The sequence below is a fragment of the Populus euphratica genome, unplaced genomic scaffold (genome assembly GCF_000495115.2).
Source record: "Populus euphratica unplaced genomic scaffold, PopEup_1.0 scaffold1432.1, whole genome shotgun sequence".
Lineage (NCBI taxonomy): Eukaryota > Viridiplantae > Streptophyta > Magnoliopsida > Malpighiales > Salicaceae > Populus > Populus euphratica.
In genome coordinates, this window is record NW_011501280.1 from 13,517 (window position 1) to 32,369 (window position 18,853).

General features: G+C 31.2%; 3 protein-coding genes across 3 annotated transcripts; 2 read left to right on the forward strand and 1 right to left on the reverse strand.

Moving 5' to 3' along the window:
• The first annotated feature begins 5,146 nt into the window (after positions 1–5,146).
• HBP5 (SOUL heme-binding family protein) lies at positions 5,147–9,599 on the forward strand. Its single transcript, XM_011015316.1, has 8 exons — positions 5,147–5,584; positions 6,699–6,836; positions 6,927–6,995; positions 7,075–7,146; positions 7,565–7,647; positions 7,727–7,858; positions 8,044–8,257; positions 9,313–9,599. Exons 1-8 carry the CDS (start codon positions 5,213–5,215, stop codon positions 9,355–9,357), a joined length of 1,125 nt encoding a protein of 374 aa, XP_011013618.1. The 5' UTR covers positions 5,147–5,212; the 3' UTR covers positions 9,358–9,599.
• A 3,054-nt stretch (positions 9,600–12,653) lies between these two features.
• GONST4 (golgi nucleotide sugar transporter 4) lies at positions 12,654–14,079 on the forward strand. Its single transcript, XM_011015318.1, has 2 exons — positions 12,654–12,738; positions 12,882–14,079. The coding sequence occupies exon 2, from the start codon at positions 12,915–12,917 to the stop codon at positions 13,950–13,952; it is 1,038 nt and encodes a 345-aa protein (XP_011013620.1). The 5' UTR covers positions 12,654–12,738; positions 12,882–12,914; the 3' UTR covers positions 13,953–14,079.
• A 1,214-nt stretch (positions 14,080–15,293) lies between these two features.
• On the reverse strand, positions 15,294–17,731 carry LOC105117590 (pentatricopeptide repeat-containing protein At1g08070-like). Its single transcript, XM_011015317.1, has one exon. It carries the CDS (start codon positions 17,534–17,536, stop codon positions 15,386–15,388), a length of 2,151 nt encoding a protein of 716 aa, XP_011013619.1. The 5' UTR covers positions 17,537–17,731; the 3' UTR covers positions 15,294–15,385.
• Positions 17,732–18,853: the final 1,122 nt, after the last annotated feature.

Below are 18,853 nucleotides of genomic sequence, written 5' to 3' on the forward strand. Positions count from 1 at the left end.
CCACCTTAATGACGCGGTCAGCAGCCACTTGCTATAGCATGTGGAAGATGCGTCTGTAGTTTTTTTATTAAAAAATAAAAAATACAATATGAAAATACAAAAACACCTCCTATGATCCTCTTAATTATACAATATACCCATGTAATCTCATTGTCATGATCCATAGTATTATATGTTTAAAGCTATCGAGAAATATATATGCCATTTAATTTTCTTTATAATATGCCTAGTATGCAAAAAAATAAAAAAAATAAAAAATTATTCTTCAATATTCAATGAAGATAAAATTCATGTTTCTTTGATTTTTAATAGATTTTTTACATGGTTTTATCTTTAATTATTATTTTTTGCTTTCAATCTCATATAAAATATTAAGTTATTATTTTAATATTTTTTTATTAAAACTTGCTTTTGAGATCATGACAATATTTTATTTAAAAAAAAAAACAATGTTTCCAATTAAAAACCATACTTTTAGTGAAATAATAAATAAATTTATTGACAAAAAAATAGAGTTTAGATTTGATAAATATATTTTTCCTCCTTGTTTCAAATAATTGAAAATTTTGGCAAACTTTTATTTTAATTGTTGCTTTTTACATTTATTTAAAAAATATGATGCTAATAAAATGTTATGTTGTTGTTTTTCAAAAGATTATGGTTTTTTTTAAGATGATATTAGCGGTTGCTTTATGGATAATCATGTAACAACCATATATATAGAATTTTTTTAAATAATTTGCTCATTAATATTGAATAAGAATAAAATATTTATTTTCTCAAATTTTTTTATTGTAAATTTTTATATATTTGTTTTCAAGTTTAATGGTTTCATATTTTTTCATATAGATGCGTAAAAATAATTAATTCATAATGTTTTAATTGAATTTTTCTTTCACAATTTCCATAAGTTTTTCTCTTAAAAAACAATATTTCTCATAAAAAAAACATGTTTTTATCAAAATGAAAAAATATGTTAATAAGAAAATTAGGTTTATTATTAAAGATGTATGTTTATTCCTTTTTATTTCAAGTGTTATAGTTTTTAAATATTTTTTATGTTTTATTTTGCCTTTTATTCAATAAACGTGAATAACAAAAACATTTTGTTGTCAAAACTAAAAAAGTTACATTAGTCAAAAAAACAATTTTGTTTAAGAAAAAACATTTCTCCATAATTTTATTTTTGTACAAATGTTAATTGTTTATTTTTAATTGGTTTATTTTTAATTTTTCAGTTAATTTACTAATTTTGTTTTATTCCCGAAACTTTATTCATAATTATTAATTAACTTAAAGAATCCTATTAAAATGTAAATGGACTCCAACGAATCCTACTGAATTTTAATTTGACTACAACTAATTATTTTCATTGATAATTATTATAATTTTTAATTAACCTCTACGTTAAGGAATTCGATTAGAATTTAAATTGAAAGTAATCCTATTGGAATTTAAATTCACGACATTTAATTTACTAAGAAATCCTATTAAATTTAAATTAACTTCAACTAATCATTTTCATTGATAATTATTATAATTATTAATTAACATACTAAGTTAAGTAATTTTATTGAAATTTAATTTGACTACAACTAATTTTCTTAATTAATAATTATTATAATTATTAACTAACCTAATAATTAGGAGTTCTATTAAAATTTAAGTGGACTATTATTCAGAATAAAATGGCATCATTAAAATCAATTGTTTTGATTTGTATAGGATAAATATTATTTTAAATTTTAAATTGAATTGAAAAACAAAAGCAAATTATATTTCAATAGAATATGGTATTTCCAACAACATAACATATTGAATTGTGCTATATGATACAAAGTAGTTTGTGTGGTAATGTTGTTTCCAACAGCACAACCCATTAAATATGTTATTTTTAGAAGAAAAAAAATCAAAATGTTATTTTCCTCTTTATATGAGATTTCTCTTTGTACTATCACAATTCAATATCTAATGTCTAGCTTGAAAATACTAGCCTCCTTGTATGTATGTCAAGTGAAGTTTTCAAGTGAAATATAAGTCCCTCCAAACCCAATTCCCTTTTAAAATCTAGAAAGAAGCAAATATAGCTTGAAAATACTAGCTTATTTCCCTTTTAAAATCTACAAAACAGGCTTAGAAAGAAGCAAATGTAGCTTGAAAATACTAGCCTATTGTGAATTGCTATGGTAATTTACTCTTTATGAAAAAATAAAAACCTTGGTTGTGTGGGTGGTTTAGTTTTTTTCTTAAAGATTCATTATTGGTCATTAAATAATTATCTGGAGTCATGTTTGTTTTTTTTTTATATTTTTTTGCACATTAAAATAACAAATATTAAAATAACAAATATACCTCCAAGTTCAATAACATCAAAATTATTAATTAATAGTTATTTATTTTTTAAAAAACCTTTAAAGTAGTAAAATTGCTTATTTATCTCTACGGTTAAACAAAAAAAAAAGTTCTCGATCAAGAATTGTTTTGATTTTTTATTTCTTAAAATACATTAAAAATAAGTTTTTATCCTTAGAAAAGACAAAAAATAGCACATATATAGAGATATTTATGTCATTTCACACATTGCTTTTGTAATTCTCAGGCTTTCTAATATTTTTAACTTGAAATGATATTTTTTTATTGGAAAAAGTTATTTAATACGACTAAAAGATTGATGTCTTCTCCCAAGTGCAGGAGTGTCGAAGTAATAAATAACCCGGCAAAACCAGGGTCGAATTATAGGGAGGTTAATTGTACAAATTATAAACAACAATTATAAACAACAACAATTGTAACAACAACAACAACAATAATATTAGTAGTAATAATAATAATAATAATAAAGAAAAAAAGAAGAAAAAGAAGTTGATGAGAACTTTGAGATGGAATATTAACGTAAAGATTTAACAACGATAACAATAAATGTTAAGGTTAGAGGATCCACTAATGGTATGTCAAACAAGTATAGTATAAACTCTTATTAGTCAATTGGAAACCACACACAAAGGAGGTTCCAATCAGATTATAGATTGTTAACATGATTACATTAGTCATCTTATTCAATTAATGCTAATACTTGTAAATCTCATCAAGCATTCATGATTATAACTTATATTAACAACAAATCAAGTTCCTTTCATAGCTCAGGTGTCGGTTATACCATACATTATGGGCTATGAAAGTGCCAAGCATTTGTTGTACCAAGTGTTATACAACATAAATCAAGATTAGTCATTTAACAAGCAAAGTATTAAAGAGTGAACAAGATAACAAATACAAAACATGTTAGTATCAAACATTAAAGTCCATATTAAGTTTACATTATACTTATTCTTACACCATTAGTGTAACCTTTTCACCTTGACATAACTAACTTAGCTAGACATAATGAAAGAAAGCAAAATAGATAAACAAAATAAGAACATAAAAGTTAACTAAGTAAAGGAAAGGAAATGAAAGGCATAAACTTAATATTAATGAAAACAAAGCATAAAAAATACAAAGAGAGAAAGGAAGAGAATGATCTTGATCTGGAAACCAAGATACCTAAATGCATGGCAAATGCCTCCTTTTATAGGCCAAAATTGGGAACTATTGATTTGATGACTAATTGATAAGTGGGTGGCCAACTTTTGACTTGGTGACAATCCTTATCTTCTCTTGTCTGCCCAAAACGTCATTGATAACGTCAAAACTGGAGCCAGTTGCAAACATGAAAGTTGTAGGCAATTGTCTCAGCTTTAAAAATACACTTTTAAATACTAATCATTGTTAGCGTGCACTCATGATGTGCCAACGCATGGGTGACGTCCACATCCTCTAAGTAGCACTTGCAACACTATCAGATGATTAGACCAAACCAGCCTTTTTTGATGATGTTGCATATTACGATGAATGATAGGTGGTTTGTTACTAGTGATTATTTTCTTTTGTTTTCTTTCTTCTTCTTTTTTTTATCTCTTTTAAAGAAAGTACATGTCTATCTTTTTTTATTTTGATTTTTTTATTTTATTTTTTATATTTTTTATTGCTTATTTTTTTCCTTAACACTTTTATATATTTTTTTATGTTTTCAATTTCATATTTAAATTACAATTTATCATATATTATTTTTAAAAAAAAATTGGTCATTATTCTTTTGATTTTTTATTTTTTTCATGGTTTTTTATTAAAATTTTATTTATTTTTAATTTCATCTTTCAATCAAAGTTTATGTTGTTTTATTTTTTTAATTTAACCCTCTTTTTTTATTCCTTTTTTCTTCTATTAAACTTATATTTATTTTCAATTAAAACCTCTAATATAAATTTCTTTATGTCCTCTATTTTTTTTATTTTAATTTTCACTCTTATTCTTTTAATTATAATTTTTTGTGATTGATTTGTTTAGTTTCATCTTTCAGCTTTTGATTTATTGAAAATTAGGCTTCATGGTTTTTTCATTTATGATACTTTTAATCTAATAAGAGTGGTAACAAGTTTTTAATAAAAAAATATTGGTTCATAGTTATCTTTAATTTTTTTTATCGGTATATCTTAATCTCATAATTAGGCAACGAGTTATTCAAACTTTTTTTTGAATAATGGTTTTTTTAAAGAAATTTTTTTATTTGTATTGAATTTTTGAAGATTTTTTTTATTTTATATTAATAAGCTTTATTTTATATAAAATATTTATTTTGAAATAATATTTTTAATATGTTTGAACCTTACATACCATTTATTTTATTTTATTTAGCTAGTTTCATATTTTTTCTATCTATATTATTATTTTATTAATTTTAATAAATAAATTCAATAAATATAAATAAATAAATAAATATTTTATTTGTAAGTTCAAATATTTTGATTTATATTTATTTTTTAATCTTTCCAGTTTTGTTTAGTATTATTACCAACTTTATTTTATTTATTTACAAAAGATAATTATTGATATATTTAATTAGAAAGTTTAATAAACTTTTTAATTTATATATAAATTTTTTTTAAACTTTCTAATTTATATATAAAATTTTTTATGTAGAAAAACATATTAAAATAGCTTCTATATATTTTTTATATAGAAAAACATATTAAAATAGCTTCTATATCCCATTTCTTATTTTTTTAAATTATTATCCAAAACGAAGCATGGATATAGGATATAATAAGTCACAAGTGTATCAAGACTCAAACCACGCCACGTATATCCAAGAAGCTCACAAGGAGAGCAACAAATGGCCACCACTCAACTTTCCCTCCAAATCCTCCGCCCTCTACCGGCCGCCAGTCAAACCTGTTGCCAATCAAGAAATTCAGCCATCAGAACTCGGAAAAACTTGAAATGGGCCCTCAGGCTAAGCCTGGTTGAACAGAACCAGCCACAGTCACAATCAAGAGGCGTGGACGTGAAACAGCTGGTGGACTTCTTGTATGATGATCTTCCACATCTCTTCGATGATCAGGGAATTGACCGGACGGCGTATGATGAGCGTGTAAAATTCAGGGACCCTATCACAAAGCATGATAGTATAAGTGGGTATCTTTTTAACATTGCTTTTTTGAAGAATCTCTTCAGGCCTCAGTTCTTCTTGCATTGGGTCAAACAGGTTTGTAGCTCTAATAATAATAATTGCTTACTGGATTTTTTTTCTTTTTGTTAAAATTTGGTTTGCAAAGCCATACAATGAAAACTGCGCTTTGGAATGCTCAAAGGACCCCAAAACCTGTTTCAGCCGTTCTACTTTAGTGCTTTTAAGTCTGATCAGCTACCAAGCACTTTTTTGTAGAAAAACCACACATTAGGAGAAGACTGCTAGCTCACACCACTGTCTTCAGTGTCAGTACATGGAAGCATACCTCCACCAACACATTGCACTTTGCACTTCTACAATCATATCAGTTCTAGAGTGAAGCTGGTTCCAATTGCCATTTTTTATGACAGTAGAAGCTTCGGCATTTGTTTGAAGAATTATTCAAATTTTAGCATAGGGATGCTACCAACAGTTCCACCATAAGAAAGTGAGCTTGCAATTGCCAATATTTATAGTGTTCAATTTGATCCCAAACGAATTTTCTCATCTTTCAAATTTTAGTCTTCTTGGTCCCAGTAATCCTTACTGTTTTGGTAAATTTTACCTGTCATAAGAGACTTTGATCACCTTAAAGCTGAATCTTCCTCTCTTGACAAAGAAAACTTCTGTAATGTATGGGATGGATTTAGGGACGGAAAAGATACGCAATGGAAGAACTAAAAAATGACCTTCTTTGCATGTTTCCATTATGCCGCCCTATTTTACATTACATACTACTAATTGTATCATAGTGATATGCCAATCTAATAATAAGACATTTGTTTGATGCTTATGGCTGTGAAAACAAAGTAATGTCTAGCCAACTGATGACTCCATCAAAAATTCGTAGTATAGGTAAAACAATTTTGCTTTTCTTCAAAGAACCAGAAGTCTCTAATGATGACTGATTTAGCTGCTGGGTTTAGTTACTACATTTCTTACTTTCTACAATTTTTCTGAGGTTTAGTTTCTGTTTCAAGCTCTTAATTAGAATACTAAAAAGCATTTTGCGTATTTTGAAATCAGTAGAAAACAATATTAATTTTAATAATAAGATGGAAAGACAACTTCATCTTATTGACAATTCTGAATATTGCAAAGGTACATCTGGCTCTGGATTTTGCTTGGTTAATTGATCCAGTTGCTATAGACAGGAACTTATGAGATAACTACAAGGTGGACTATGGTGATGAAGTTCATGCTTTTGCCATGGAAACCAGAATTAGTGTTCACAGGAACCTCTATCATGGGCATCAATCCACAGACTGGAAAGTTTAGCAGCCATCTGGTAAAGTCCACCTCTCTTGCTAGTGTAAAAATTATAAATTATGAGACACCGACAAAAGTACCATTGATCTTTTTCCTATTTAATTTGCAGGACTTCTGGGATTCCATAGAGAATAATAACTATTTTTCTCTTGAAGGTTTGTGGAATGTAGTTAAGCAGGTACATGTTCTTTAATTCTTTAAATTTCCATTAGAGTTGTACTTAGGTTCCAATTCTTATTGAGGTCTTACTTTTACAGTTGAGAATTTACAAGACTCCTGACTTAGAAACACCCAGATATCAGATACTGAAAAGGACTGCAAACTATGAGGTCAGTCTGCCTTTTTTGCAAGAAACCATTTCTTTGATTATGGATTATGCTTTGAGTAATAATTTGCGTCAAGTAAAATTTTGAGGGAATTATGGATAACTGATGAAAAGAAAATGCAATGGGATGCCATTAAGTTCCAAAAAGAATAGTTACAGCATCATCTCAAGAGGACAGCCAGATACATCCTCAGCAAGTCATAATTTAATGTCAAGGCAGTAAGATGTGCATCAAGATTACCTGGGCCTGTGAGGAGCAACTAAATGAAAGATTGATGTGGTAATACAATAGGAAAACCGCAATATTCAACCAGGAAAATGTAAAATTGGCAATTCTGGCACTGAATTCTGTTACTTTTATTTTTCAGCAATTTGCATACCCTGTTAAGTTAGCACTGGTTATCATCAAAATAATTCTGCAGGTACGGAAGTACAGCCCATTCATAGTGGTAGAAGCGAATGGAGATAAGCTGTCTGGGTCAAATGGATTTAATGATGTTACTGGGTGGGTATCTATCATGATCCTATTCAATTACATAATATATCCTTTTTTCATAACTATTCTAATATGGATATCATTGAAGGTATATTTTTGGAAAGAATTCCACGATGGAGAAAATACCAATGACTACTCCCGTGTTCACTCAAGCAAATGACGCCGGATTGTCCCAAGTATCCATCCAAATAGTTCTTCCTCTGGAGAAAGATTTAAGCAGGCGAGTCTCATCAGCTCTTCTGGGCTTTAAAATTCAAAACTAAAACTTTTAGAAATGGATTCAGATGATGGCAAGCATTAATTATCGGTGATTTTTATTACATGTTTTCAGATTGAAGGGGATACATTTGAGGATAATATTATATTCAATAGTGATCAATACTTAATTTTTGTCTTTTTGAACAGCTTACCAAATCCTAATCAAGAGACAATTAGCATAAGAAAGGTGGAAGGAGGCATTGCTGCGGTAGATAAATTCAGTGGGAAACCAACTGAGGCTATTGTTTGTCAAAAAGAGAAGGCACTGCGATCGTGTCTTCTTAAAGATGGTCTTAAGCCTAAGATGGGTTGTTTGCTCGCTCGCTATAATGATCCTGGCCGAACATGGGAATTCATAATGGTACGGCACAGTTCACAATTGTTCTGAGTTTGTTTCAACTATTTCTTTAGTTCTCCTGTTCCCCTCAATCCTACTTTTTTTTCTTGGAATCTGAGGTCAGACATCGCATCGTTAATAACTAACTAACGCTTCTTCTGAGTGAATAGAAAAAATGGAATAACATTAATTGCAGGAGTTGTATACCCTGACATATTTACTTGAAGCAGATGAATATGAAATCACAACAACAGCAACAACAATAATATAATAGGACCAGCGACAACAAGAATTCTAGTAGCTGCACCCTGGAACTGTTTTATTCTCTAGATGTTATCTCTCAAAAGCTGTGTAACCAGTAAATCTACATTTGACAGAACCTCCACTTACAATTTATCTGTGTTTCTTTTCTGAGAATACTAATGTTTGTTTCCTGATTTCTTGTCAACTTCAAATCTATGGGTGGAAGTCACCTCCTTCTCTCATTGGGACTTGCGTAGTTGCCTTCATGTTAGTGGTCAAAATCAACCACATAGTTAAAGTGCAGTTTGCAACATTTAAGCCAGTTATCAAGTCTCACGTTACGATGTTCTGTTAGCAATATTTTAGTGCAAGTGTGGAGACATAAACTTAAAACTACATAAACTTAAAACCAAGGTTTTCATTCAGTCATAACTTTATTGCCTATCGCCATGGATGGCGGACAAACAATGTTTTATATCCTTGAAATAGTTGAAATTACGAAATCTTTGCTACAGAATTACTTTTGCCCGCTACTTTCTTGCCTTTTCCTTTGCTTTTCTTTATTATTACACTTCCTTTTTGCTCTCAAGCTAAATAAACTTGCTTATCTCTTGTACACTTCTTATTCTTTCGTTTTTCTGCTATACATGTTCTGCAATGTGCCCAGCTCTCGTATTGTTGCTTCATTTGAATCTAACTGCATCTTCCTTGGCAATGGTGGATGCGAGTTTCTTATGCTAATGTTGCAGACTATTATAATATGAGCGAGTGACATGTTTTCCACTTTCACCCAAACCACTGACACAGTCTCTCTTTTGATATTGGTGGCATTGAAGAGGAATGAAGTGCTAATATGGCTTGAAGAATTCTCGCTGGAATAGAGTTATAACCATAGCTGCCATTTACTCTCTGTTGGTCATCCTCCCCCATCAGAGGGTGTTAGTTTTGCGAAGTTGTGGACAAATATCACTGTAGGCATACAAAAGCTATGATAGAAAGCTTTAAAAAGACGAATTCATGTATCTAAACAGGTTTCCTGCTGTGATAGACAGCATAATGGTGCAAAAGAATTCTGCAATCAATTCCACTTGGTTGGAAATAGGACTTCTCTTGTTCATTTTCAGTCGCTGTCAATAAATTCTACTAGCTGGCATGGCCTGTATTTAGAATTAAACTGGATGTGAATGGATTCCATATGATAGTTGACTTGATGAATGCATGTATAACTCGGTCAAAATCTACATTGATTTAACAAAAAAAAGAATTAAATCGATGTCAATCTAAATTTTGACTCGTATCAATCCACTTTATCTGTCATTTAAGTCATAAATTTGACTAGATTTATTAAATTTTTTTTATTGAAATATATTTTTATTTACACGCACACATTATAACCAACTAATGTACTATTTTTTAAATTATTTTTTCGATTAAGCTACAAGGAATCTTGTGAATTAGTCTGATACTAATTTACATGCCCGCAAACTTTTTTTTCACTAAACAAAAAATATTTAAATTATAAAAAATTATTTAATATTATTATTAAACTTTACCTATGAACAACTTTGAAATTTTTTAATATAATTTTTTATTTAGTCTGGATTAAAAATTAAATTAAATAAAAATTAATTTAATATAATCTAATCATCTTGACCGGTATAATGTTAATCTAAACAATAAAATATAATTTTATAAAAATTATCTTGTAATATTAACCTAAACAATAAAATTAAATTTTAAAAAAATTATCTTAATGTAATTTAACTAGTTTAGAAAACAACTTTATCAATTATTAAAAAAAAGAAAAAGGACGGAGTTTATTAGTTTTGCGAAGTTGTGGACATCTACCATTGTAGGCATACAAAAAGCTATGATAGAAAGCTGTAAAAAAACGAATTATTGTATCTAAACAGGTTTCCTGCTGTAATGGACAGCAGAATGGTGGAATTCTGCAATTAATTCCACTTGGTTGGAAATAGGAGTTCTCTTGTTCATTTTCAGTCGCTGTCAATAGATTCTTTTCTCAAATAGTTGGAACTAGGTGGTTGCCAACGTTTTGCCACGGAAAATGTTTCGGCAATGCTATTAACAGTACATTTATTTTAGGTGATTTTTATGATTATTAATTTTAAAAAATAATTTAAAAAAAATATAATTAAATATTTTTAATTAGATTCAAATAGCGGAGTAAAAATTATAATTAAGGCTTATATGAAATATATATATATATATATAATATTTAGTTGTGATTGTTTTTAAAAAAATATTTTTAACTTGGAAATGGATTAAAATAATTTTTTTATTTTTTATATTAATGTATCAAATGATCTGAAAATATAAAATAATAATAATAATTTGAAGTAAAGCAAAAAAAATAAAATTTAAAAAAAACACAAAAATAAATAAAATTTTATAAAACTTAATAAAAAAATTATACGGAAACTGGTTCATAAAAACTATGTTTTTTTAATAGAATTCATAGTAGAAAACATAATTTAATATATTATTAAATATCTAACTACAATTTTCACATAACAAACATAAAGAAAAGTGCAAAGCAAACCTATCCTAAATCTAGGTGTGGCCACTATCTAGCATGGCGTATATTTCGAATTAAATGGATTAAATAAATATCACATAATTGACTTGATGGATGCATATATAATTCGGTCAAAATCTACATTGATTTTTTATTAAAAAAATTAAATCGATGCCAATCTAAATTTTGAATCGTATTAATCCACTTTATCTGTTATTTAAGTAATGAATTTGACTATATATATATATAGTGTTCATGATAGAGCAACCAATTGGATTGCATTGCTGGGGAATGTTGCTGTTGTTCCCCAACATGATAACGTACTATTTTTGAAATTATTTTTTTGATTAAGCTACAAGGTTTCACATTTTGTGAATTAGAATAATACTAATTTACATGCCCGCATCACACGAACTTTTTTTTTAAGTGAACAAAAATTATTTAAATTATAGAAAATTATTTCATATAATTATTAAACTTAACCTAACAAAACAACTTTGTAATTTTTCAATTTAATTTTTTGTTTAGTCTAAGTTAGAAATTAAATTGAATAAGAATTAATTTAATATAATTTACCCATCTTGACTGGTGTAATATTAACCTAATCAATTAATGAAAAAAATTTAATGATAAAAACAAGGAAACAAATATATAAAATTAACATAAAAAATCTTTTAACTCTATATTTTTTTTTAACTTGAATTTAAAATGAAATTTTATAAAGATTGTCTCGACGTGATTCAGTCAATGTGGTTGGTCTAAAAATAACTTAATCGGTTAATAAAAAAAATATAAGAATGGAATTTATTAAAAAAAAGATGAAATTGACATTGAAAAATTTCTCAACTTAGTCATTTATCTACTCCATATTTAAAATTAAAATATATAATAATTAATTTAATATGATTTAATTGACTTTGTAAATTTTAAAATTTATTAAAAATAATACAGTGATGAATTTAAAAAAAATGAAAAAACAAAAAGCTAACTTCATTGTTCATAAACTTTCCCGACTTCCTTACTATAGTAGGTAATGAAAGAATCCTCTTTCCACATTGTTATTATGTTTGCCATTCCTTAAGTTTTAAAAACTTACAATGAACTAAGTGTAGTAACTCTTTAACTTTTTTTAAATATCATTTTTGGATTTAATTTGTTCATGGTACAAATCTAACAATTTATATTATCATCTTAAACCCCTCTTTTCTTCTAATAATACCTTACATACTACATGGTATTATTATTGAACAAAAAAGTTACCCTAAAGTATAATATCAACTAATTAATAGTAAAACATCTATTAATTAAATTCTGATGAAAATTAAAAAAATATATCAATGGGCTCTCAGTAAAATATGGCTTTCAAATATCAGAGACTATTAAACGACAAAGGGGGACTAACATGTACGAGTAAGAAAGGTCAAGCTAGAAATTGTAAAACATGAAGAGGTTGGTGACTCATTTATGAAAACCTATATAGTTTGGGGGTTGATTTGTAATACCAGTATTTGTTTTTCCTTGGGCGCACACGCGCACAGAGAAATATATAGGAACGTGAAGGAAACAGGATCGCACGGTGTTTGTCTGCTCAGCTGACTGTCAAATTACATACCCATCCATTGTACCCAATTACTTGTTTCATAATCATCCCTTATTAAATTTGCAAATCCCGCGTTCTCTCTCTGTCTCTTCCTTCCCATCATCCGCCTTGCTGTTTTTGTCGGTGGTTCTCAATCTCTTTTCTTTTCTTTGTATAACTTGGAATCAATTAGTTAGAACATCAATTTCCATTTTGAAGACTTTTTCTCTGTAATTTTCTTAACATCATATCGCTTCGATCTGTGTTTGTCGAAAATAATTTGTCAGACAGAAAGGGGGAGGAGGAGGTGGAGGATCAGAATGTCTTCGATTCGAGTGGATTCCACTAAGCAATTGGCGACGAGTAGTCTTGTGGTGGGTTATGCACTTTGTTCAAGTTTGCTTGCTGTGATTAACAAGTTTGCAATTACCAAATTTAACTACCCTGGCCTTTTAACTGCATTACAGTACCTAACCTCTGCATTGGGTGTTTGGGTTTTAGGCAAATTGGGGTTTTTATATCATGATTCCTTCTCTTATGAAACTGCCAAGAAGTTCTTGCCTGCTGCTCTTGTTTTCTATCTGGCTATCTTTACGAATACCAATCTTTTGCGTCATGCCAATGTCGACACGTTTATTGTGTTCAGATCCTTAACACCCCTTTTGGTGGCTATAGCTGACACTCTGTTTAGAAAACAACCCATCCCATCCAAGCTCACCTTTGTCTCCTTGTTTGTTATATTGGGTGGTGCTGTTGGCTATGTGGCCACTGATTCTGCTTTTACTTTGACTGCTTACTCTTGGGCACTTGCATATTTAATCACTATTACTTCTGAGATGGTTTATATCAAACACATTGTCTCCAATATTGGACTCAACACCTGGGGTCTTGTGTTCTACAATAATTTGTTGTCATTGATGATGGCGCCGCTCTTCTGGGTTCTTACGGGGGAGTATAGTGAGGTGTTTGCTTCCTGGGGATCAAAAGCTGGGAACTGGTTTGAATTTGATGCATTTTTTGCTGTGTCTTTGTCGTGCATTTTTGGTTTTCTTATTAGTTTCTTCGGATTTGCTGCAAGGAAGGCAATATCGGCCACCGCGTTTACTGTCACCGGAGTTGTCAATAAGTTTCTTACTGTTGTCATCAATGTGTTTATTTGGGATAAACATGCTAGCCCGGTTGGTTTATTTTGTCTTATATTCACGCTTGCTGGAGGTGTTCTTTATCAGCAGTCAGTTACTGGAGCTGGCAGTGCTCCATTGCAGCGTGAGACTGTTTCTAATCAGACAGGTGATGAAAATGATGGTGATGAAGAGAGTCAACTGATCAAGAAGACCGATGGTGATGGAGAGACTTAGAGAGGGACTAAAACTGGTAAACTTGCTTCTGTGCGATTGATCTTATTTTCATATGTTACTAGTCTATTAAGCACTGAAGATGATTTGAATAAAATTATTGCGATTTATGGAGGTTTTATTTTTATTAGTAGCAATTCTGTTAGTTATATGAGATATTAAAAAGATATTGCCCTTTTAAGTTATCTGTGCTCTCTAATCTCTGTCTTATCTACGTTGGAATTGATTGGTTACTTTATTGATCATTTTTTGGTGTTTAGGCATCATTCATTTCATGTAGAGGTGTTTTTTAATCCCAAGGTTGAGCTTGTAGTCCTTAGTATAAATTTACTGCTCTTCAACTCCACTTAGAATTGGGTTATGGCTCAAGAATGATAACATTAGACATTTCTTTATTTATTTTTCACTTTTAGGGTGACATTAATCTTTTTCCTGGCTCACATTTAGACTTAGAACCTTTCACATGCCTTTTATTGAACAAATCACCAGATACACGTGAAATATTGCCAGATTGAGTGTAGAGCAATTTAGGAATCAACTGCTGGTCTGGACTCTTATGAGCTGCTGATTTTTGGCATATCATAATTGATGATGAACTTACTCTTCTCGTTTTTTGACTCTAGAAAAAAGAGTTTCTTTGTCACATTACTTGTTTGAGCATCGGTAGTGCGATCAAGAAAATATCCGGTAGTTCAGACAATAAGAAATACACAAGCGCCTGATCAGTGGCTCTTTTTTCTATGTTTAAATTTTCTCTTCATTTTGTGTATTTCCAATGGTTTCCTCTAATTATTTAATCTGATTGAATTGCTTTGTTGTTGGCATGCATTACAAAAGACTGCCAGGGTTTTATGATGGGGTTTTAGGTGTGATACAAACCTGTACAGGTTGAACTTTATTTTGTGTTTCTTTATTAACCTTGGTTAGGCATACAAGCTTTTTTAGTTTGATTCCTCATCTCTGATAAATTCAGAACACCCATTGATATGCGTGGAAACCATTGGCCTGTCAATCTTTGTTGCTTACCATGGGTAATGAAAATCCCGGCATCAGTTAAACTAGTTCCTAACATTTCTTATCTTTGTCTGTGAATAATTTCTATCCAGAACTGTGTCCAGTGTTTGTATGGAAGAGTGCACGAGGATTAGTGCTTCAATCTACTCTAAATAAGCTCAACTTGCCTTCTGCTGCAGCATATGCATCTTTTGTAACCATGCATGCGCGATTTTATTTGGAGCTTAAGACAAGTGCCCTAATTGGGTTCTCTGCATTTTAGCCCCCAAAGCATCATTTTGTGTTTTTGGGGCCTGAACTGCACTTTGAAATCTTCAAGGAGATTGGATCTAGTAATGAAAGAACTATTCATTTGTGTGGACACGGTGCTCCATAGTGAAAATTATTAGAACTCTATAGAATGCTTGATGCTTACCATGACATCACCAGAAACCCCTGCACGAACAGGTTCCGTCCTTAAAATGGTGAAACCGGTTCCTGTCCCTCACTATTATTTCCCTATTGTATAGTTTGGAGATAAGCTTAGTTGCACTGTGGCAATCACTGCATATACGTAGGTTTTTCACAACTCGAATTGGTGTCCCGACGCTTGTACTTAAGAGGCCAAAGGCAATTGCCAACTTCTCGCTATGGAGGCTAAGCTCGGTCTCCTTTTCCTCTTCAGCCATGTCAAATAACACCTCTGATTTGTCAGGAACATAACCAGCATTCTTTAGTTTGCAAATCATGTCCGCCAACATTTTGTTAATCTCCGAGGATTGGCAGTGTGATGAATCCCCCTTCATGAATTCATGGACGACTCCATGAACCTCGATTTGGCTGCAACCTGGAGGCTTTTTCATACCTCTTTCTGCCATCAATTCCCTGGTTCTCTCTGCTTCCTCCCATTTCTTCGAAGATTTATAAATATTTGACAGAAGTACATACGTTCCCGAATGATATGGGTCAATCTCCAAGAGTTGTTTAGCTGCTCTTTCTGCAGCCTCAAGGTTTCCATGGATTCTGCATGCACCAAGAAGACCCCCCAAAACAAATTGATCAGGTGCCATTGGCATGCTCTGTATCAACTCCTCTGCTTCAGCTATACGACCAGCTCGGCCTAGTATATCAACTAAGCCACCATAGTGTTCGATGGTAGGCTGAATGCCATAGGTATCAATAGAGTTAAAATGTGAAATGCCTTCATCAACAAACCCAGCATGGCTACACGCAGCCAAAACCCCGAGAAATGTGATTGCATCCGGCTTGACTCCCTGGATATGCATCTCATCAAAATATTGTAAAGCGCTCTCCGCTTGCCCGCACATTGCAAGACCTAGAATCAAAGCTGTCCAAGTCATTACATCTTTCTCAGGCATCTCATGAAACACTTGTATCGCAGTTTCTATGCTTCCACACTTGGCATACATGTCCACAAGAGCTGTTCCTAAAGCAACATCAACGTCAATCCTCTGCTTCTTAATGTAGGCATGCAACCACTTTCCCAGCTCTAGAGCAGCCAGATGAGTGCAAGCGAGCAGCAGGCTCGCCATGGTCACCTTATCACCCTTTATGCCCTTAGTTTGCATCTCACGAAACAGCAGCAAAGCCTCCTCATAATTACTATCCTCAACATGCCCGTTTATCATGATATTCCAAGAAAACAAGTTTTTTTCCTGGGCGTTGTCAAATAAATCCCTTGCTAGATGAACACATCCACACTTGCAGTAAACGTCCATAAGAACCGTGTTGAGAACCACGTGGCGCCCAAAACCATGCTCATCAATGTACTTATGAATCCTTTTCACCATTGCCAAATCTCTCGCCCTTGCGCATGCAGTCAAGACATTAACCAAGGTAACCTCATTAGGCTTCACATTTTCACTCTTTATCATTCTATCGAAAAGCCTCACAGCTTCATTGGGTTGATCCCACTGTGCATGGACCCCGATCATGGTTGCCCAAGAAACTACAGTCTTATCCTCCATTTTATCAAACACCTTTCTAGCTGACACCAAACAACCGCAATTCGAATACATATTCATCAAGGTGTTTTGGGCATATGTATCTGAAGCAAAACCAAGCTTCGTAGAGTGAGAATGTATCTGTTTCCCCTCGGATGAATTCCTGCAACACTTGAACAATGAGGGAAAGGTGTATCTATCCGGTATCAAGCCTTGAACCAAAATTTCTTGATAGAAAAGAAGTGCCTCTTGATGCAAGTTCTTATCGGTGCAGCCTCGAATTATAGAGTTGCAAGTATAGGAAGTGGGATTTGGGATTTGAGAGAAGACAAGACGAGCATACTGGAGACTTCCTGAGTCTTGAAGAGAGCAAAAGGCCACAATTTTGCTGGCGGTGAAGGGGTCGAAGAAGAGGCCTGTCCTGAGCATTTGAGCATGGATTTGCTTGAGCTGGGACATGTTGGAGCATTTTTCTATCGAAACAATACAAGGATGTGGTTGGTTTGGGTCATCAATGCTGCTTGTGATCATACCAATAGTAGAGGTGGAGGCGGGGTTTCTTGTGAGGAGGGGATTTTCTACAGATAAGGGAGGTTTAGCATGGTGGTGGAGAGTGAGAGGAGCAGCCATTGCTCCCTGTTTGCTCGTTATTTCCGATTAGAAATATCTGAAGTTCCCTCTTTTAGATAAGTTTTGAGACTTCTTTGCCATCAATACAGTAGGTGTGTTCTCCATGGCCCGTCCATGCTCCCAATTCTCATGTAAATCCAAACGTATATGGGCCACTCGTCCTCTATTCATAACCAGCTCTTTCCGATCAACGTTTTGTTTTCTTTGGTCGGATTAGAAAATTCCTCAAACAATCCTAACAATCATGTTGTTTGGTTTTTATTTTATTTTATAATTATTTTTTTAAATTACAATTGATGTTTTGAGTTTTGAAGATTGATAACACCTTATATTCTCACGGGTTGACACAAAAAAATAAATCAATAATAAAATCCTATTTATTTGCAAGACTGCCATTATATTTTAAATAATAACTAAAAAATCTTTGAAGTTTAAAAATAAAAGAAAAATACCACTAAGATCTGCAGCTTTCTTTTTATAATAAAAGAGTCGTTGCTCAATGTTTTGGCATTGACAGAAATACAATAAATTTCAATTTTTAACAACCATTTTCAGCCACAATCAACCATTCTTTATCAAACTAAAAATCCAGCAACCTCCTCCTCGCCAACCCCAACATATCCTTCCCTTTTTTCACCGTAATTTCATAGAATAAACATGTTAAAATCCCACAAGACACAGCAAACCAATGATGTTGCAAGAACAGTTATACATCATAGCGTTAATTTTTTTTTTTTTGATGTATGATGAACTTCTTTGATGTACATACATATATATATATATATATGAAATTTTGTATTTGCATGGTTTATAGAAGTTATAAAAAGGTTCCACATAAATAATAACAATGACTAATAAAAATACATTATAATTTTACCATAACTCATTATCAACATTTTCTTTCCCCTTTATACCTTAATTCCATCAAATAAACATGGTCAAAATTCCACAATCCACACAACCAGCCAAAAAAATTATAAAAATAAGTTATATATTAGAGTCATATTTTTTTTTTTTGACATATGATGAACTTCCATGATGTATAAATATATCTAGCATTTTGAGTTATGCATAGTTTATAGAAGTTATAGAAAGGTTGTAGATAAATAATAACAAAGAATAGAAACAATGACTAATAAAAGATCTTATAATTAAAAAAATAATCAAAGCACTTTGGAGGAAGGGGACAATGATAATTAATTAATAAAGACCTGAATGATCAAAAAGTTTGCAAACAAGCTTTTAAGTCATTAAAATAGAATGCAATCTAAAATGTGCCTTTTATATTTATTTAGGAAATTATTCATATTGAAAGTC